Genomic DNA, 22,500 nt, shown 5'->3' with positions numbered 1-22,500 from the left:
GGGAAGTTGTCTTGTAGAGTGCCATACTTGCATGAGTCAGATGGAATTATGCTGAGGCAGGTTATCTACAGCAGCATGCTCTCCCTGTTGCTAATCATCACCTGTTTCCAAGCAAAGTAATATTTTGCCATGGTCACATGGTATGAAAGTAATCTTCATTTATAATCATTACATGATGTCAAGACAAGTGTACACACAAAACACACACATGCAAACACACATACATACATATATATATATATAGGCACAGGAGTGGCTGCGTGGTAAGTAACTTGCTTACTAGCCACATAGTCCAATCCACCAAGTCCAATCACGTCTATAAAAATTATTTCTGTTGTTTGAATTAAAAAGTAAATATAAACATACCTTTATTTTGGAATCACTTGAAATTTCAACAAAAGAAAGAAGATGGCGCCAGCAAGCAAGAGGGTCACAGCTACTGACACTCCAACGACTATTTCTAAAGGAAATGTCTTGGTCTTCGTAACTTTACCATCCTAAAAACACACAGACATATATGAAAATCATTGAGTATACTTACACAAAAAGGAAGATAGAATCCTTTCTATTATAGGCACAAGGCCTGAAATTGTGGGGGAGGGAAATAGTTGATTACGTCAGCCCTAGTGCACAGCCAGTGCTCCTTTTATGAACCCCTAAAGAACGAAAGGCAAAGTCAACCTCGGCAGAATTTGAACTCAGAACATTAAGACAGACAAAACACTACTAAGCATTTTGCTTGGCGTGCTAACAATTCTGCCAGGTTACTGCTTTAATAATAATAATAATAACTATTATTATTATTATTATTATTAATCAATGAAAAATATAAACAATTGCAGCGGGGAAGGTGTTTATAAGCCATTTAATATAACACACAAAGACCGTTAGATTCACTTCAACATTTAAATTTAATTTGTCAAAATATTTTCGTCGCTTTGAGACCGTGACCTGTTCACTGACAAAATTCTGTGCTGCACGGAATTTTGTCAGTGAACAGGTCGCGGTCTCAAAGCGACGAAAATATTTTGACAAATTAAATTTAAATGTTGAAGTGAATCTAACGGTCTTTGTGTGTTATTTTAAATGACTTATAAACACCCTCCACGCTGCAATTGTTTTCGTTCCAGCACACGATCTCAGATCAGGTCACTTGCTATGCAAGTACATCACCGAACGATACAAAGCCATCATTTTAAAATTTCACTTTGCTCTCCTCACTAATAAAAGTTTTTTGCTTGTAAGAAATTTTGGGAGGTTTTTGTTTCATTTTTAATTCTATATTTAAATATATAGAAACAACAAAATGTCAACTTTTCAAACAAAATTTAAAAAATTATCCTCCTCCTCCAACAACAATAATACGACCACAACAATAACAATGACAACAACAACAACAATGTCCACAACAATAAGAATGGCCATAACAACAACAATGTCCACAACAATAACAACCGCTACAACAACAACAACAACAGCTACAATGGTATCACATACCTTTGATCCACAAGATGAACCAAGAAATCGTGTGCCATTAACTTGTATGCTGAAAATAATGTAGGCCTGGTGTGAGTTGAATGTGATCTTTTGCTGTTCCTTGGCCATGTCACAGATCATCTTTGACGTTGCTGACACCTCGTTGATATTACCATATAACTTGACGAAGACATCCATCATATCTGGGTGGAGGGAAGAAAAGAGAGAAAGAGAGAGAGAGAGAGAAATGTCAGGGACAGAACGGTGTGAAAGAAACGACAGGGAAAGAAGTACGAGAGATGGAACGACAAGGAAGAGACATGAGCGAGGAGATAAGTCATTTACATCGACCCCAATAGTTGACTGGTACATCATTTCATCAAAAACAAAAAAAAAAAAGGATGAAATGCAAAGTTGACGTCGGTGGAATTTGAACTTAGAACGTAGAGAACCAGAAGAAATGTCTTTGAGCATTTTGTGCAATGTAATAACAATTCTTCTAATTCATCATTTTAAGGAATAATAAGGCCAGCAGTTTTGAGGGGAGGGTTAAGTCGATTACATTGGCTCCAATGTTATTTTATCGATCTCAAAAGGATGAAGGGCTAAGTCAACCACGGTGGAATTTGAACTTAGAACGTAAAGTCGGACGAAATGCTGTTAAGTGATTTGTCCGGCATGGTAAAGATTCCGCCAGCTCACCATCTTGATAATAATAATAATCCTTTCTACTATAGGCACACGTCCCGACATTTAAGTGGAGGGGCCAGTCAATTATATCGACCTCCATTGTTTCACTGGTGCTTAATTTATCGACCCCGAAAGGATGAAAGGTAAGGTCGACCTCGGTGGAGTTTGAACTCAGAACATGAGCACGGATGAAATGCCGTTAAGAATTTTGCCCGGCAGGCTAACGATTCTGCCAGCAAGTCACCTTAATCTTAATCTTAATAATAATAATAATAATAATAATAATAATAATAATAATAATAATAATAATAATAATAATAATAATGATCTCAAATTTTTGCCACAAGGGCAGCTTGGGGTGGGGATTAAGTCGATTACATTGACCCCAGTGCATAACTGCTACTTTAAAAAAATGATGATGATAATAATAATAATGATATTATTATTATTATTATTATTATTATTATTATTATTATTGATTTGACTCGGGTTCGGTCTTATTTACGTGAGAAGCAGGTTACTACCTGTAACCTAAGGTATCCACTTGCTTTCAATAGTCCTTCAACTGCTTAGAACCCTCCTAATAATCTTTTCTGTCCCTTTCAGGCAAACTTTCTACAGAAGCCCTGCAGGATATTCTAGTCCAATCTCCTTCAATCATTAGTCTTATATGTTTACAGTTCCCTATGCACCAATTATTATAGGCACAACCTTTACAGATTATTATTTTAATTATTATACGAATTATATAATTAAAGATTAAATAAAGAAGGTTGTTAATCAAGTTACTTACTATTTTCCGATTCGGACACCAGTACCTCTGGAAAAGTGACCTTTGGATACTTATAAATTAAGTAGTTCTCCATTAACACCCGGAAATACTTTTCATTGGCTGGCCCAACCTTGTTGTAGTCGATGTCAACGAGTATCTTAATTGAACTTGACACGGGGTCGCTAAACACCAGAAGGTGCGACTGCTTCACTCGAATTTCTTCCTCGGCAACGATCGTGTATTCATCCGGTGTCGACGTGGTGGTCAGTTGGATGATGTAGACGCCTGGTTTCGTAAACATTATATCGTTGAAAACCAACTGGTTGTTGACCGTGTCCTCTTTCACTTCTGTGTCGATGTTGTACACGGAACCATAGTACAGGTATGGCTTTACCAGTACAGCTTTCACCTGCCATTTGTGTTTCTGTTTTAAAATATAAAGAAATATAATTATGCAGTACTTATTTATCTGTTTGTCCATCTATCTACGATGGGGGCTCACCAAGGTCACCCGACCGTAAATCAAAATTCTATAAATACTATCTGTAATTCTGTATTAACTTTAATGGAAAAATGTGTATATATATATATATATATATATAAGAGAGATTCTGTCCGTTTGTGTGTTTGTTTGTTTGTTTGTCTACCAAAATGAAAGTAAATGGTTCAAGGGAAGCTATTATGCTTTTTCTATATCTCCTTTTATGCTTTTGCCAAATTTGTCTCAACAAAGATTATGCAATGGTACAACACCAATTGTGCACAAATATATGAGGAACTGTATTGAGGCAAATGTTTTCACTGGTCATGGTAAAGGTGACACTGTCTTCGTTCCTTGCATTCCAGTTACATCATCTAATGTCCCATTCCAATTTAAGCCCTTACAGCTCCCTATCCCACTTTCTTTTGCCATGCGCATTAATAAAACTCAGGGCCAAACACTAAAAGTTGCTGGAATGCAGCTTGAAGAACAAACAGAAGTTCGTATATGAAATCCATCTTTTTCTACTTCAATTATTTCATGTTTTTTTCTTATATAATGGGGCACACATTACAAGGTTGGGAGAATGGGCTGCACAATACAGGGAGAGTTAGAAGGGGGAACACATTGTAAGGGTTGGAGACGGAAGGGCACATTGTAGAACTAGAAGGAGTATACATTGTAAGGCTGAAAGAAGTGGGTGCACATTGTAGCGAGAAAAGGGAACATGTTATCAGGCAAGAAGGGGGTACATATTTTCGAGCTTGGTGAAGAGGACAAACATTGTAGGTTGGTCTAAGGTACAAAATGTCTGGCACCAGCCCTGTAAATATAAGAAACAAAAGCTAAAAATGCCATATTAATGGTAGTGTTTGCTAATAAATCTAAAACCAAACTCACCCTCCATTTTATATTAGGGATTGTCAGCTTTGTGATGATGTCGATGAGAATTATATTCAAGTTTTTACTCTTCCCTGCAACAAACTGCGATGGTGTTATCATCAATGAAAGTGGCCGTTTTGGCACGATTAATGATGGTTCTACTTTAGCAGCGAATTTTCCAGCATCAGAGGGATAACTAACTTGGAATGTAAGGCCATAGTCAGAGCCTTTGTGAGATATAGCAATATTTGTGAAGTTGGCCCAGCCGTCATACAGCGAAACTTCGGTCGTTCCCGATAGGACAGCGTTGGCATGGCTACCTTTGCCCTTTACTAAAGTGGCCGAAATGCGCCATGGATTTTCAGGAGTTCCAAGGATGTTTAATGGGTTACCCTAGAATAAAATAATAATAATATTAGCAATAAATAAAATAACAACAGCAACAATATTGATAATAATAATCTTATGAAAAGATGCCTGTTCTTGGAGAAGTAACTGACTTGGAAACAGGTGAAGTTTAGTGACAGGAAAAGCATTCAGCCATACAAAAACTACTCCACAAATTCCATCCGACCCAAGCAAGCATGGAAAAGTAGACGTTAAAATGACGTTTTTCAATAAAGCAACCCCGACTATAAGAATGCCTTAACTAACAGCAGTTTCAAAGATAAGATATATTACACCTCTTCAATAAAAACTAAAAAACCTAAAGATGGACTCAGGAAAATAATATGGTTCGCTTCCCAATTCTCCGTAAATGTTAAAACTAACGTAGGCAAGAAATTCTTGGCATTATTAGATAAGCATTTTCCAGTAAACCATATATACAAAAATATTTTTTAATAGGCTTTCGATAAAAATGTCATACAGTTGCTGCCCAATACAAAGGACGTTGTCAATCACAGGTCTCATCAAGAGCCCACTTCCAGTTGTAACTGTTGAGACCCTGGAACCTGCTCACTTGAACAGGTGTATTTGATAGACGCAGTCGTCTATGAGGCTGAAGTTATACCAGTATCTGAAGGTTTTGTAATTGAAAAGAAAAATTACGTTACACACACATACACACACACTAATGTACATCATAGTCATATCACAAACACCTGTATATACGTCTGCATGGATATAATATCTCAGTAGAGACACCTTCTTAAGAAAATACTCACCGAGGTATCTAAGAATTGAAGGCATGGCCCCTGATTAAATACTCCGCCTTCGTAGGACACCTTCGGGCTAATAACCAGCTTCAGTTTGTCCGGTACCTGTGAAAAAAGTAAAAGAAATTTTAATGAGATTGCTGGAAGAATCGTTAGCACATCGGACAAAAAGCTTAGCAGTATTTTGTCTGTCTTTATGTTCTGAGTTCAAATTCCACCGAGACCAGCTTTACCTTTCATCCTTTCAGGGTCGATAAAATAAAGTACCAACCAAGTACCAGCTATGTGACTAAATTACAAACAATTATTTTTGTTGTTGTTGTTGAAGGCTGCGAGCTAGCAGAATCCTCAGCACGCCGGACAAAATGCTTAGTGGCATTTCATCTGTCTTTACGTTTTGAGTTCAGATTCCGCCGATGTCGACCTCGCTTTTCATCCTTTCGAGGTCGATAAAGTAAGTACCAGAAACAGCACGCCAGGCGAGATGCTTAGTGGTATTTCGTCTGCTGCTACGTTCTGAGTTCAAATTCCGCCGAGGTCGACTTTGCCTTTCATCCTTTCGGGGTCGATTAAATAAGTACCAGTTACGCACTGGGGTCGATGTTATCGACTTAGTCCCTTTGTCTGTCCTTGTTTGTCCCCTCTGTGTTTAGCTCCCCTTGTGGGCAATAAAGAGTTAAATTATTATTATTATTATTATTATTATTATTATTATTATTTACCTTGACTGTGAAAGTAGAGTTCGTCTGTTGTGTCTTACTCCAGTTAGGATCAGTGACTGGAACCACAGGAGGGGTCATTGCCATACTGACTATTTGGTATTTAAGGTGTTGATCCAAAGATTTTAACTGTCGGCTGTTCACCAACTGCGACGAGATGTTCTGCAAACTTTGAGACGACAAAGAACTGTTGGTAGGAACGCTGGAGTTTGTAACGTTACTCTCATTAGACGGCTGATCCCCGATCTCCGTGGTGACTTTCACCCCGGACACAGCTCGTTTCTTACGTCTGGCAGCACCTTCTTTAACAATATCTACGATCCTCACCTTACTAGCGGGAATACCGAGGAAAAGTGCCAAGTTTCTGACCAGATTTTCTCCAAAGAATTCGCTCTCACTTACTCCCCCGAAAGAGAAAGTAACCACCACAATCGGGTTGACACGAATATCTACCGGTTTCCCTCCTTCAACAATCACGTAGACTTTCTGTTCCCAACGGTCAAAGAAATTCTCGGCCACCACATCAGCAGTGGTCGGTAGAAATGTTTTTCGGTTTGACTCTTTCACCGTCTTGTATTTCATCTCACCGTTGTCCATGTAAGCGCTTTTCGGTAGGATAAAAGTATTTGTGTAATCGTAGACATCTTGTCTATTTGGAACTTGGTAGTATACCGACACTGAGATCTTCTTGTCGCTGTTTAATAGATGGAGACGGAGTTTCTGCGGGGTGATGCTTGAAAAATAAATATCAAATGGGTAGGCTGCAAAAAATAAAATTAAAAAAAAAACGAAAAGAAACAAAAATAAGTAGAAATATAAAATGACAAACATCAAAAAATATTTGCATATTTTTTTTGTCAAATGACAAATTACAAGAGAGTTATCTTAAATACAGTGACCATCACTCCATCATTTCCGTCATATGTAGTAGTATTAGTAGTAGTAGTAGTAAAAAAGGTAGTGGTAGTAGCAGTAGTAGTAGTAGTAGTAGTAGTAATAGTAGTAGTAGTAGTAGTAGGAGGAGGAGGAGGAGGAGGAGGAGGGGGGGGGGGGAAATTCGGTCTGAAAATGTATAACGTAACTCACTGGGGTCAACGATGGCCATGAAAGTGGAAATTCTCTTGCGGCACGTATAACCCGAACACCAGCCGTGGTCCTGCGGACCGTTGATCAAGTCTATGTATTTGTTACCAACGATGGCAACTGGCGAAAGTCGTCGCGTCTCTGTGTCCTCGTCCAAACTTTCAATTATCATCATGGCGTATTCACTGTTGTTGCATTGATAAGCCTGCCACTGGTTTCGGAGCACGCAGTTGGGGTTTCGAATAATTCCTGAAAAGATTCATGAAAATAAAAACAAAAGCGTTTAAAACAAAATTACTGCGTTTGTAGAGAGGAAAAGAGATCTTGGTGCTGACTCATGTCATGCACTTACAGAAGACGTTCTGTGTCGTACTCTATGAATTAAAATACGGCGGCATTTGAACTCAGAACGTGAAGACAGACGTTACCACTCTTACTTCCTTCCCTTCTCTCCAAACTCACATTCACAAATGACTATTTCGCCCCAGGGTTAACTTCTCAGACATTGTTGGAATTCGTTTTACAGTTGAGTGAACTGCAGCGATTTGAAACAAAGTGTTTTGCTCAAGAACACAACTAACTACCCAATACGGGAATCGAAACCATGATCGTGAGAGAAGCACTGCAATGGCTAAACCACAGGATCACACACAAAAACAAAAGATGATCACAGAAAGAACCGTTTTGATCATGGATTCTCTTGACCGAGGGTGACCTGGAATTAAAAACAAAATTAACATCAGTGACACCACCACCGGCGCCGCCGCGCCACCACTGCCCCCCTCACCATCATGACAACTACCACCTGCACCATCATCATCATCACCACCGTCAAAACCACATCTGTCTCCAATAAACACACACACACACACACACATGGAACATTCTAATTCTCGCAGCATCCATCGACTTACCTCTTCCTGTTGCTAATTCTTCAATTGGCATTTTGGAGCCATTTGGATACGCTCGGGCTTCTTTGGGGATCCGGTAGTCGCCGAGCCCTCGGCGCTTGTCCCCGCCCCACTCCCACTCAGAGACAGAGAACACACTGATTGGGGAGTCACCGCTATCAATAAAACTGCCGTCGGAGTCCAAGATTAACACTTTCTTTTGACCATCACAATCCATGTCGACACAATCCGCTGAGTTGATTTTGCTGAAACACGGAAATATTTTGCGAGACATTAAGAGCGGACGATATTTAAAAGATAAACATATCAAGGCAGAGGTGTGTTGAGAAAACAGGATATCAAGACATCGACGTATCAAGGCATAGTAATATCAATATTAGAAGATGAGGATATCAACATTTGGGCATGTTGTGACAATGTGATATCAAGGCATGTGATAGCAAGACAGGGAGATATTCTTTTCTACTCTAAGCACAAGGCCCGAAATTTTGGAGGAGGGGGACCAGTCGATTAGATCGACTCCAGTACGCAACTGGTACTTAATTTATCGACCCCGAAAGGATGAAAGGCAAAGTCGACCTCGGCGGAATTTGAACTCAGATGGTAGACAAATGAAATACCACTCGGCGTGCTAACGTTTCTTATTTCTTTATTGCCCCCAAGGGGCTAAACATAGAGGGGACAAACAAGGATAAAGGGATTAAGTCGATTACATCGACCCAATTCCTTTCTACTCTAGACACAAGGCCCGAAATTTTGAGGGAAGAGGCCAGTCGATTTGATCGACCCCAGTACGCAACTGATAATCAATTTATCGACCCCGAAAGGATGAAAGGCAAAGTCGACCTCGGCGGAATTTGAACTCAACGTTAAGGCAGACAAAATACCGCTGTTTCGCCCGGTGTGCTAATGGTTCTGCCAGCTCACCATCTCAACAACATCAACAGGGTATTTGTGCATGTGTATGTGTGCAGTATTTGGAGCCAGTGCATGTGCAGATTTCCATGTTTTGTCTTATGTATGTATTCTAATGCATAGACCTACACACACAAACACACACACACACACACACACACACACACACACACACACAAACAGACACACACAAACACACACACATCACATACACACAAACGCACACACACAAACACACACATGAACACACATACAAACACACAAACACAAACACAAACACACACACACACACACATAAACACACAAACACACAAACACGCACATAAACACACAAACACACACACAAATACACACAAACACACACACACAAATACACACACACACACACAAACACGCACATAAACACACAAACACACACACAAATGCACACACAAACATACAAGCACACATACATACAAACACACACAGAGGTGCATAGATTATTAAAGACCAAAAGAATGAAGAAATTCTTACTTAACGTTTGGCCTCTGGATGAAAACGAGGCTGTTAGTGTCAACGTCAACTTTTCTGCATTGATGCATATGTACTGGATGTTGACCATCTTCATTGAAAGGCGCAGATTTTAGTACAACTGTCTTCATCTTGTTCACACATCGGCTGTTGAAATGTGCAAACGTCACCCCTAAAATAACACCACACACACACACACGTATAAATTTATAGATATATGAATGTATAAGGGTTAAAAGAAGAAGCAGAAAACAAATGGCTGGGTTTTCAGATATTCCATTACGAACGTTTCGAAATCAGCGAACTTACAGTTGAATCGATTATCGACAGCATCTCCAGATTACTCCACTTGCCACAATACGTCAGAAAGGATAGGAGAAATAAATGCATTTGAAAATGCATAGAGATCTATTTATCGTATATCAATATTAGTCTCAAATTTTGGCCCAAGGCCAGCAATTTCAGGAGAAGGAGTAAGTCGATTATATCAATCCCAGTGCTCAACTGATACTTATTTTATTGTCTTTGAAAGGATGAAAAGCAAAACCAACCTCTCTAGAATTTCAACTTAGAATATAAAATCAGAAGATAATGTTGCTAAGCATTTTGTTCAGTGCAGCAACCATTCTTTCAGCTTGTCGCCTGAGTTATTTGTATTAATACTGATACATTTACAAACCGGTTTCACATTTGTTTGATTTTCAAAACACTAGACTACTGATAATTTTAATTAAATGTTTGCCCTACATAGCACAATAATACCTGAGCTAAATTACTGGATGTCTTGTGTTCATGAGGTCTTTTGGTGCCCCAGATACATTCAAGATTTAGTTTCTATCAAATCTGAATGAGACATCACAGTCGTTTGTGATGTAATATTTGCAAACCAGATCTTACCGTGGATCTTCATCACTCCATCGATGGCAGGGTAGGACATAATATTAAAGAATGGCTTGTCCGGGGCTTTGTTGGAACCTGATGTATACGTTGGGCACACAATTGCTACTGTCCAACCATCGGTGTTGGAGCGAGACAGGCTGCTATAGGCAATGTTGGGGTCAGCTTTGCTGAGACGGTCAATGGAGCAGTCATACGAAGAGGTAAGGCCGACAAAGGTTGAATCTCTGATTACCACTTCTTTGGAACTGGTCTGATGGGTCAAAGATGGCGGACCAATCACAAATGGAAACACACCCAAAGAGTTCTCGATAAAAATGCATTTCTCAACAATAAATCCTGCAAATAAAAATAATAATAATAATGATGATGATGATGATGAGGATGATGAGGATGATGATGATAATTGATGATGATGATGATGATGATGATGATGATGATGATGATGATGATCCTTCCTATTATAGGCACAAGGCTTGAAATTATATATATATATATATATATGTTTGTATGTCTGTGTGTGTGTCCCCACCATCGCTTGACAACCGATGCGAGTATGTTTACATCCCCGTAACTAAGCGGTTCGGCATAAGAGACTGATAGAATAAGTATTAGGCTTACAAAAAATAAGTATTGTGGTCGATTTGTCAAATGACTGAAACAAGAAAACAAGTAACGAGTAATACATACACACATATATCTATCTCTCGACCAATCTAGACATATACATATGCACACACATACACACACTTAAAAATGAGAGAGAGAGAGAGAGAGAGAGAGAGAGAGAGAGAGAGAGAGAGAGAGAGAGAGAGAGACAGAGGGAAAGGAAAAAAGTGGGGTAAGATTGTTTCACCTTAGAATTTCTGACTCACCTGGTCTGTTATTATGATATATGCCCGCATCTGTACAACGGGAAATTTGGAAGCCGGTATATTTAACGCACTCGGTTTTCTTGGAGCTGACATCGAAATCAAAAACTGCAATTCCTAGCAAAGCACCTCTCACGATGTTGCCCGTCCAGCTAGAAACTTCTGTACAGTATTCACCGTTAATTCGGTAACCAATACGTTGGCTGCCGGCCACAATGTTATTTCGTAAATCGAGTCCTTCTACTTGGATTGCTTCGATGCCGGCCTGCCATTTAATTCCGCCTTTGAAGTTCAGCCCCCGTACGTAGACATCTGGACATATCACTAATGTTACCAAGTTGTTTAGTAGTGTCGTGTTGTCAGAATTGGAAATAATTCCTGTAAGGGATAATAATAATAATAATAATAATAATAATAATAATAATAATAATAATAATAATAATAATAATAATAGGTACATTAGGTATGATGAAAAAAGAACAAAAAGAAAACATTCAGACAAATACACAACAAAAACACCAGGAATTACAAGTATATATAGCATACAGGAAATAGCAGTATATATATATATATATATATATATATATATATATATATATATATATATGGATAATAACAAATGGAGCAAAACGCATGTCAATGAAAGTTCCTTTAATTCCTACATATATGTTTCGAAATAAATGATAGTCCTTTCACAAAAGAAGTGCTGTTGGGGTTCCTCATTTATTTCTCTTCAGGGAGTTTCTTAGTGTAATTTTGCTACCTCTGGTAACTATTAACGTATTTAAATTATCGACAGTTTTAATAACTGAGATAATATTAATATATACATAAACTAATATATATATATATATATATATATATATATATATATATATATATATATATATATATATATATATATATATATATATATATATATGTCTATCTAGGTGTGGTAAAATCAAAAACTGTTCCTGTTAATGAAGAGAAGTTGTGTACTGACCTGATCCGATTGTGTGGTGAATAATGTTGTTGTCTATAGTGACCGTATGGCTGCTATAAATTCCGATGGCAGTGGAGAAGCCGTCATGGAACGAACAGTTTCTCACGTAAGTAGGACGTAGCCTATGGTCTATTGTGCCTAAATTATGCAAAGCCACCGAGTAACGTGGGTCGTTTTTGGTGGCCCAACCATATTGGCCTGAGTGATAGAACTCGACATTGCTAAGTCGTATGTAACCTGGGTAGAAGAAAGAGAAAGAGAGAGAGAGATTAAAATTAAGTTAGAATATTTTTCATATCTGAGTATGAGCAGCAGCCTGTAATGTTACTCACCGACAAATACTTTGTCTTGTTCCGTTTGAGTCACTCCGACAATGATCCTGGCGCCAAACATTTCCTTGTAGAGGTTGTTGTAGTCTTTGCCAATCACCTTGATGTTACGAGTGAAGAGGCCGACATCAGCTGCGATCTTGATTTGGTTCTGGTTGATGGTCTCTTGGTGGACTGTCGGAGGGAAGAGAGAGGATTGGTGTGAATGGAGAGGAGTAAAAGAAAGGGAATGAAGGCGGAAAGGGGGAGAGAGAAGAGGGAGAGGGAGGGAATGAAGAAAAAGAGAGAGAAAAGCGAGAAAGAGGAAGATGAGAGAGATATAGACAAAGGGAGAAATGGGAGGTGAGAGAGAGAGAGTGTGAAAGATAGACAGAGAGAGAGTAGAGGCGAGAGGGACAGAGGGAAAGACAGAGATGGAGAAGAGAAGAGAGATAGGAGAAAGAGGCAAAGGTAAAGAGAAAGGTTGGGAAGAGAGAGAGAAAAAAGATGGAGGAGAGAAGAGCAAACAGGAAATGATGGAAGAGAGAGGGAAGTGGAGGAGACAGGGAGAGAGTTAGGGAGAAGAATCGCTCCCAGTATTTGATTGATATTTTGTTTATCGACCTTGGCGGGATTTGAACTCTACGCACAAAGACATTCCCATACGACCACCCTGCTGGTTGTTTATTTAAACATTTTTTAGGTAAATGTAAAACTATATCGTACAATTATTTTATTCTTGATGGTGCAATGAAAGAAAGATTTGAGTGCTATGTCTAGCATTTTGTGTGACCCTTAGAGCACTTTCCTCGTTGAGTTCCTCGTTGAATTCCTCGTAAGTTACATTTTTATGATCCCACAAGCAAATCTGTTTGTGGTCGCAAATCTGTTTGTGGTCGCAAATCTGCTAGATATAGCAGCCTTTTATCCATCTTATCTCACCACAGTGAATTAAATATCGAAAAAGAAAATTAGATGTTGTACTCCTAGATAGATTGTGTCTAAATATAAGACAAAAGAGCTATGGCTAACGTCTTCGGTCCCACATTTACTCCAGTGTGACTTACCTGGGGTTAAATAACAACACTTTTTAGAGGGAGGTAACTCTTGCATTGTAAAGCTATAAAAAAATTTGACCAATCTTCCTTATCTCCCTTCTTTATATAATAATATGCAAAGGTTAAAAATTTGTAAGTCTGATATGTTTCGGCGAATAATTTGATTTAAGTTTGAATGCTGAAGATGTAGAAGAGACATTTAATCCATTTAAAACAACTTTAAGATGGAACACTATAAACATCACGAAATATGCTGTCTTGCCATTCAAGATTTATCGATTACACAAATATACTGCTTTCTCTCTCTCTCCTCTCTCCCTCCTTCTGTCTCTTTCTCCTCCCCCCTCTCCCTTTTTCTGTCTTTGCAGGTAAAGTGACATCTGGTTGTTCAAAGAAGACTGCAAAAGCAACTCGTAGCGAAGATGGACAGGTCCCAAGGATATTATTTTGAGCTGAGTGGATGTGCTAGATTCTCTTGTTCGAACAATATAAGGACTGCCATGTTATGTTGGCAAGCAATCTTTACTCCAACACCAAAAACAATACACGAATAGTTACAGGACTGCATGACCGACTTACCAATATGCTCATGGGCCACAGTGGCATTGAGGGTCAGTTGGGTGCCATCTGCTGAAACCGAATCAATTCTGAAAGTTTCCGTTTCCCAGGCATTATAACCCGTAGATGAAAGGACAATCTCTTCTCCAACTTTCCAGTCAACTGCTTCCTCCAGTACAAGCGTCTTTGTACCAATTTTGGCGGTGCTAGCCAAGCGTGTCCACAGTACTTTCCGCTTCAGTGCATGCATGTCAAGTCCACCAAACACACCTTATGACCAAAATAAAAAATATTAAAAAATAGTAATTTTTAACATGTGTGTGTGTATGTGTGCATATATATGTGTGTATGTATATATATATATATATATGTATATATATATATATATATATATATATATATATATATATATATATATATATATATATATATATATATATATATATATATATATATATATATATATATATGTATGTATGTATGTATGTAAGTGCATATATATATATGTGTGTGTGTATGCGTATGAATGTGTGTGTGTTGTGTGTGTGAGTATATATATATATATATATATGCATATATGTACGTGTATATATGCACGTATGAATGTATGTATATGCACACACACACACACACACACACACACACACACATGTAGTATAAATTTCTATGAGAAAATGTATCAAAATGTTTTAAGGCACCAACAAATAACCATAACTTAGTAACACAATATGGAAACGATGTGCATTATGAGAAAGCCATTGGAACAGAAGTTAATGTTTTACTTTGTATTTCTTAGATATTTCCTGGTTAAAACCACATCATCAGGACAAGTGGGAAAATAAGCGGTGATATAGAGCTGTTATATTTCCTTAAATATGTTCGAGAGGAAAGTGAGATGCACAGACTGGTGTTGTTATAGTAATTAGTCTGCCTCGTGTATTTCTAACCTTGTTGTTTAATGTCTTTTAAACTTGTTAATTAAGATAACCTCCTTCATCCTAAGATTACCAACGTTGCGTTCTGTGGCTCTGATAGTTACAGGATGTTACAACGTCTCCACTACAAACCACCCCTGCTGCCACCACCACCATCATCATTACTATCACTAGTACAATAATCACCACCAGTACCGATACTATCACCACCACTACCACCACCACCGCCACCACTACCACCACTACCATCCACCACCACCGCCACCACCACCACGATCATCACCACAATTACCGATATTACCATCACGACCACCAATCATCACCATTGCAGTCGCTACCGCCGTCACCATCATCACCACCATCACAACCACCGTCACCACTACCGACACCACAACTCTCACCACCACCACCACCACCACCACCACCACCACCACCACCAACAACAACAACAACAACAACAACAACAACAACAACAACAACAACAACAACAGTATTAATAGCGCTAGTAAACCAACCACTAGGGAAACCTCTTCCTAGACACATCAGAGCCCCCAATAAAAAAAAAAGAGAAAACTTTAGCCAACTCACCTATGACTTTTGATCCCAAATTTGGTCCAGATTTCACATCGAACTGCGGTGTCTGCTGCGAGCCCCTTAGTTCAATAGTAGCATTGCCCGGGTAGGGATCATTCTCCCAGCCGACAATCAAACGTCCACCAACAATATGGATATAGTTGGCACTGATGGTGACCTCGCTCAACTTATTACTGACCTCCATCTGGCCGTAGATGTAAATGGTATTGAATTTCGGTAAATCAATGTCCACCACAATCCACATGCCTGAAAAGAAAAGAAAAAACGAAAAAAAGCGAATGATATGAAATGTAAGACTTTTTTGTGTCGACACGTGTTTCTGTATATCAGTGGTTCCCAAAGTGGGCGGTATTTCCCCCCCCCCCCCTGGGGTGGGGGGCTGTGGAAAATTCTAAGGTGGCGTTGAAGAAAAATGGGCCGATAATGGAGTAGAGATTAATGTAAAAAGTGGGGGCAATAACGGGGTAGCGATTCATGTAAAAACAACAAAATAATGGGTTCATTAGGTTAAGTTTTTGTTTGTGAAATACAGTTGCTTTGAATTTGCTTAAGAAAGAGATCTGTGTTTGTGATGGTTAGTTGGGGTAGGGGCACTAGGAATGTGGTCCGTATGTCAAGGGGGCGGCAGCTCCCCAAAATTTAGATGTATATCTACATATTGGTCTCAAATTTTGGCACAAGGCCAGCAATACCAGAGATGGGGTTATGTTCATTACATAGACCCCAGTGTGTAACTGGTACTTATTTTATCAACTCCGAAAGGATGAAAAGCAAAGCCAACCTCAACGGAATTTGAACTCAGAACGTAAAGACAGACGTCCTTTCGGGGTCGATAAACTAAGTACCGGTTGCGTAGTGGCGTCGATCTAATCGACTGGGCCCCCTCCTCAAAAATTTCGAGCCTTGTGCCTTAAAGAATCGATTGGATGCCGGACAAAATGTTTAGCGGTATTTCGTCCGTCTTTATGTTCTGAGTTCAAATGCCACCACTATCGACTTTGCCTTTCATCCTTTCGGGGTCGATAAATTAAGTACTAGTTGAACACTGGGATCTCTAGGTTACCCATTGGCTACTTCCTACGAAACTACTGGCCATGTGTCAAAATTTTAAACCAGTATATGTGTGTATATGTATGTATATGTGTCTGTGTATACGAGTGTATGCGTGTGTGTACACATGTATACATATACAGTAATACCTCGCCATATCGCGGTTCACCTATCACGGTTTATTATTTAAGCTTACGTCGATTCCTCCGTGGTGCATTTATGATAAAATAAATATATACAAATTATAAAAATGATAAAAAAAAATCATAAGGTTCAACACTGTTTCTACTTCGCGGATTTTCACCTATCGCGGGGTGTTTTGGAACGTAGCACCCGCAATAGTCGATTACTGTAATCAAACATACACATGAATACATACATACGCATATATACAAGACGACAGGTAGCCTTACACTGTTATCTGATTCAACCACTAGACTGCGGCCATGCTGGAGCACCACCTTAACTGCGGCCATTGAAGTTTAGAATATATTTTATGCAACCAAAATGATGTATTTTTTTTTTACCTGTGGGTATTGTTACATTTTCGTTCTCTTCGGGGATTTTGGTTTGAAGTGAGAGGTTGAGGATCTCATTGGCTTTTTTCCAGGTTTCCAGAGATGACCACAAAAAGAAAACGTTTGGTCTTTTCGGTACTGGAGGCTGCATCTGTTTATCTTTCGGTGGTTCACAATTCAAATAAAAACAACGGTAAGCTTGAAAATTCACACTGATGTCTCGAGCTGTGCTTAAGGATCTTTTGGTTCGGGTCAGTCGAGCACGATCCGAAACTGCAAATAAAATATAGTCATTTATATAATTATTTTGCAACGTAGACACAGGAATGGCTGTGTGGTAAGAAGCTTGCTTCCCAACCAAATGGTAGAACTCTTGTCACGTCTATAGAAGACGTGGTTCGAGTCCCAACGACAGCCTTCGGCTTTTATTCTTACGATGTCAACAAAATATTTGTGTGTGTGTTTATATGTAGTCATACATTTATTTATTCAAATTTTTCTAAGTATTCATCATTTATTACATTTTACTTTGCATTAATCTGAAATTCGTTGTAAGGCACAGCGTTTTTTCTTACAAACACGTTTATAGGCTCTTTTCATAATTTCTTCAAAAATGTCTTAGATAGGAAGATAGACAGACAGACAGACAGACAGACAGATAGATAGATAGATAGATAGATAGTTAAACGGACAGATAAAAAACAGATAGGCAAGCAGATAGATATACAAACATGCAGAGAGAGGGAGATAGAGAGAGTAAGAGAGAAGAGAGAAGAGAGAAAGAGGGAGTGTGAGAGAGGTAACTTACTTAAGTAGGTCAGAGTTTTCTCTGTGGTATTAAAGAACCAATCACCATTACTGTTGTCCTTGTAGGTGGGCATGCCTAGAGACCTCGGAATAAATGTCACCTTGTCCAACGTGAAGCGGTCTGGCACTTTGTCCTTTTCTTGTGTGATTAGTACATGATCTCCCGTCTACAAAATTATGTGAAATTATCAAAAACGTACATATAAACACACACACACACACACACACACACACACACACACACACACACACACACACACACACACACACACACACACACACATACACGCACACACACACACACACACACGCACACACACATACATACATAGTTTATATGTTGGTTAACAAAGCGGCCGTTGGTTTCATCGTGTGAGAAAATTTCTCAGCAATTATCAAGCTTGTCACATGGGACGTTGGTACTTGACTCCATCTTGGATGATATTAGCGTGTGTGTATATACACACGCACATCCATCCATGTATATATACATATAAATATACATACATCAGCCTAGGTGGAATTTGAGCAAAGAATGTTAAAACGGACGAAATGATGCTAAGCATTTTGTCCAGCGTGCTAATTAATGGTCTTGCAAGTTTGCTGCCTTTTCTCGTGTTGATAATAGCAAATGACTTTAATTTAGGCAGAAGGCCAAAGACCTTTAAAAGGGAAACATCAGATAATGGCATCAAGTCTCGCAGCTGACTGGTAGCCCAATTTTTTTTTTTATCGATTTCGATGAGATGAAAAGTGGAGTTGGCTCTGGCAGGATTTGAAACCGAAACATAAAGACTTCGAAGAAATACCGCAAGGTCCTTAGTTTCATGACCCAACGATTCTGCTAATCCTTAGCCTTTAATAGATGTTTTTAATTTAGGCACACGGGCAATATTCTGAGGGGAGGAGCCGAACCGATTTCATTGACCCCCTGTACTTGACACGTTCTTCAAGATTATCGACCTACGAAAGTTAAATAGGCAAAGTATACAAGAGCGGACGAAAAATTAATGAACATTGAAAAACAAGCAATACATACGTCAAATTGGTAAAAAGTTCCGGTGTAGCTAATGTTAGTCACATGATCAGCTCCGACAAATGAAATCTCGTGTTCCAATCCGTCAACCAATAGCATCATCCAGCCTTCCTTGTGGGTTGCGGCTTTGAATTTGTAAGGTGTTGTGATATTGCCGTGGATGTTGGATAGCTTCAAATCTCGAGACTCCATGTTTTCAGGGTATATCTAAATGCCCATATATAGAGAGAAGATTACATGAAGGCACCAGACATGTTGTAGAGTGTGGTTTGTGTGGTTTTCATCGCATGAAATTATTAATAGCTTATAAAAATATTTACTGTGTTTATTGAATAATATTTATCTTTCACAGATGGAATACATCTTTGCTGATCTTACCTTCACGGAACAGTATACTACACCTCCCCCACCACACGTGTATGTATGTGTGTGTCCAATAAGTTTCATTAGTTAGATAAAGTCGTAAGCGTTCTTATATTATTATATTAGGTATTAGAGCGAGTATATTGTCCATATATTATAAATTTACCCTCATAACAGCCTGTTTATGTGGCCAAACGGTTTCATACTGAAAAACCTTTCAACAGGCAACAGGCAAGTTGACAATCATCGGACATGGAAAAGCATCACTTGAAAGATTGAAACTGCCACATCCTGTTTATGGGTCACAGAAATGTAAAAAAAAAAAAAAAAAAAAAAAACAGACCCCGATCAACACTTTCCCTTTCAGCAATGTCCAACGGTTGTTGATTTGCCTCCTCATTCTCAGAAAGCTTGCCATCATGAAACCGTTCGGTAACATAAATTGGCTACTATGAGACCACTAGGCAACCATGTAGAAGCTCCTATTTTGATTTGTTGTTCTCGTCAAATGTAAAAGATAAATAAATAGGACGGACATCAGTCTCCATGCGTGACGCGCTCCCCGTGCCCAGGGATCAGTTCGCCAAGACCCTCCAGCTCCCTGTTGAGAGAATGCAGTCAGACTGGATCTTAGTCCATTCTTTGATGTCGTCAGTTCACGAATGTCTTTGACGGTTTCAAACGTGGACAATGGATATAGTATTAAAAAAAAATGGGAGACTTTGGAAGTTGGGTCTTTCGGAGACAGGGAAGAATAAGACACGGAAACGGACACTGCTCTTTTAGAAAAACTGAAAGACCGAAGACACCGATGGCGAAGAATCAAGTCCGCAAAATCATTTTGGGCATACACTGCTCCATGAGTCACTGTCCAAGACCACCATGAGAGAAAATTGGAAGAAACGAGACAGGAATCCGTAAAAAAAAGTAAAATAAACAAGCAAAGCAAATTTAAAGATATTAAAGATTGTAATAAGTATAATTACCTTGTTGAAGGCAAATCTGTGGAATTTTACCCCAGGAGGGCAAACACTTGCTGGAAAATTAATACTGAACCCAGGAACATTTTGACATGTTGGTGGCAAAATATCGACACTAGGCAAGACTTGGCCATAAGGTGTTCCTGTCAAAGTTCCATCAAGGTCTCTAAGTATCAATTCATTCTGAACACGAAGTAAAAAATCGTAGGGGAAATAAAACAGAGCAAACCATGATACAATGTCAGAAAAAAAAACGAAGTTACATATAGAGACATAGACATAAATAAAAATATATGTTATTTGCATTGAATTCTTTAGTCTTTCATTTTGAGTTTTGGTAATAATGTACGTTTGGCTCAAATCTCATGTGGTTTCTAATACATACGGCCATGATATATCCGTTACGTTTTATGTTTAGTTAATACATTCATAGGAAAGTTATTTACAACAATGACCGACAACCAGGTCGCAAAAATCAAGTCTGTCTGTCGCACAGTCAACGAAAGATGTTTCCATTTACACACACACACACACACACGCACGCACACACACACACACACACACACACGCGCACACACACACACACACACACACACACACACACACACACACACGCAATCGTATACACACTAATGTTTTATGTTAAATGTTACTCGTCTCTAACGATTTAACGATAAGTCTTGATCACGTAATTTACATTATATAACTGATAATCACTCTAAGTTAATGAAATATACGTAAGATATCTTACGAACAATCTCTTATATTTCGTTATACATACATGTATGTGAACATATGTGCACATATATGTGTGTATACACACACACACACACATATACATATATACGTATACGGCGGCGGATAATTCACTTGCCACTCGTGCGTGACGGTATTTTAATAATACCATCCTTATATATATATATATATATATATATATATATATATATATATATACATATATATATATATATAATAGCAGACTTTTTTGTTGTTTTACTTGTTTCAGTCATGTGGCTGCGGCCATGCTGGAGCACCGACTTTGGTTGAAAAAATGGAGCACAAGATTTATTCTTTGTAAGCCTAGTACTTATTCTATCCACATACACACACACAAGCACACACAAACACATACACGCACACACTCACACACATATACACACAAGCACACATACAAATACACACACACAAACACACACACAAGCACGCACGCACACACAAACACACACACACAGACAAGCACGCACACATGTATATGCGGGAATATGCGTGTTTCCAGGCGTATAAATTGTCTTACCTGCCAGCGCAGGTCCAATACATTCGGAGAGTTGATAAATTTCAGTCCAGACGTTTGATGAAGAAATCCTCCACACAGACTCACGCAAACACCAGCAATATCTGCTAACTTAAAAACGCTAGATTTGTTGACGAAATTCACAAACGTCACATTTGTAACTTGCATGCCGTTGCCGAATGGGAACACTATAGCCACGCTTGTTGGTTTGCTCTGCAAGACGGAACTACGTGAGACGATCTGGGAGTTCTTCACCATTAGTCCAGCATCACTGTATTTGGGACCGTGAATTATCTTTTTTACTTCGATGCCAGCCACTTCGTTGTTCACCATCACAAAATCGTCCATCTGAATGGCGCCTGAGTCAACTAATTCGGCTCCCTTCTCGCAATTCCAAGCAAACAAGCCTCTGAAATTTTACATGTATGTATGTATATATATATATATATATATAAAGTAACAAACAGAGGAAAAGAAATCCTTCAAAGGGGTGTGTTATATATCATATTTATAGTATTTAATGTTATTTTGTAATATAGATAAATTATTGGATTGTCAATAGAATATCTCTATATTTAATTTACCTTTATATATATCTATATATATAAAAATGAGAATGTGTGTCTGTCTGTCTGTCTGTCTGTCTGTCTGT

General features: G+C 38.7%; 1 protein-coding gene across 1 annotated transcript in view; it reads right to left on the bottom strand.

The window, feature by feature from the left end:
• Positions 1-22,500, bottom strand: part of LOC106870093 (fibrocystin-L) — an 81,765-nt gene that overhangs the window by 829 nt on the left and 58,436 nt on the right. The window contains exons 46-65 of the mRNA XM_089337844.1: positions 21,852-22,257; positions 20,564-20,740; positions 19,218-19,421; positions 18,180-18,345; positions 17,381-17,644; positions 15,798-16,049; positions 14,296-14,544; positions 12,683-12,853; positions 12,351-12,587; positions 11,369-11,743; positions 10,494-10,832; positions 9,600-9,768; positions 8,175-8,416; positions 7,264-7,509; positions 6,181-6,938; positions 5,468-5,563; positions 4,320-4,694; positions 2,960-3,362; positions 1,498-1,679; positions 367-497 (exon numbers count right to left, since the gene is read on the bottom strand). Of these exons, the coding sequence (XP_089193970.1) occupies positions 369-497; positions 1,498-1,679; positions 2,960-3,362; positions 4,320-4,694; positions 5,468-5,563; positions 6,181-6,938; positions 7,264-7,509; positions 8,175-8,416; positions 9,600-9,768; positions 10,494-10,832; positions 11,369-11,743; positions 12,351-12,587; positions 12,683-12,853; positions 14,296-14,544; positions 15,798-16,049; positions 17,381-17,644; positions 18,180-18,345; positions 19,218-19,421; positions 20,564-20,740; positions 21,852-22,257 (5,440 nt within the window). The 3' untranslated portion in view covers positions 367-368. The remainder of the gene's footprint in view (positions 1-366; positions 498-1,497; positions 1,680-2,959; positions 3,363-4,319; positions 4,695-5,467; positions 5,564-6,180; positions 6,939-7,263; positions 7,510-8,174; positions 8,417-9,599; positions 9,769-10,493; positions 10,833-11,368; positions 11,744-12,350; positions 12,588-12,682; positions 12,854-14,295; positions 14,545-15,797; positions 16,050-17,380; positions 17,645-18,179; positions 18,346-19,217; positions 19,422-20,563; positions 20,741-21,851; positions 22,258-22,500) is intronic.

The sequence above is a fragment of the Octopus bimaculoides genome, chromosome 20, assembly GCF_046866305.1.
Source record: "Octopus bimaculoides isolate indiv1 chromosome 20, ASM4686630v1, whole genome shotgun sequence".
NCBI lineage: Eukaryota > Metazoa > Mollusca > Cephalopoda > Octopoda > Octopodidae > Octopus > Octopus bimaculoides.
Note: the sequence above shows the minus strand (reverse complement) of the source record. Positions and strands in the feature narration are given on the sequence as shown.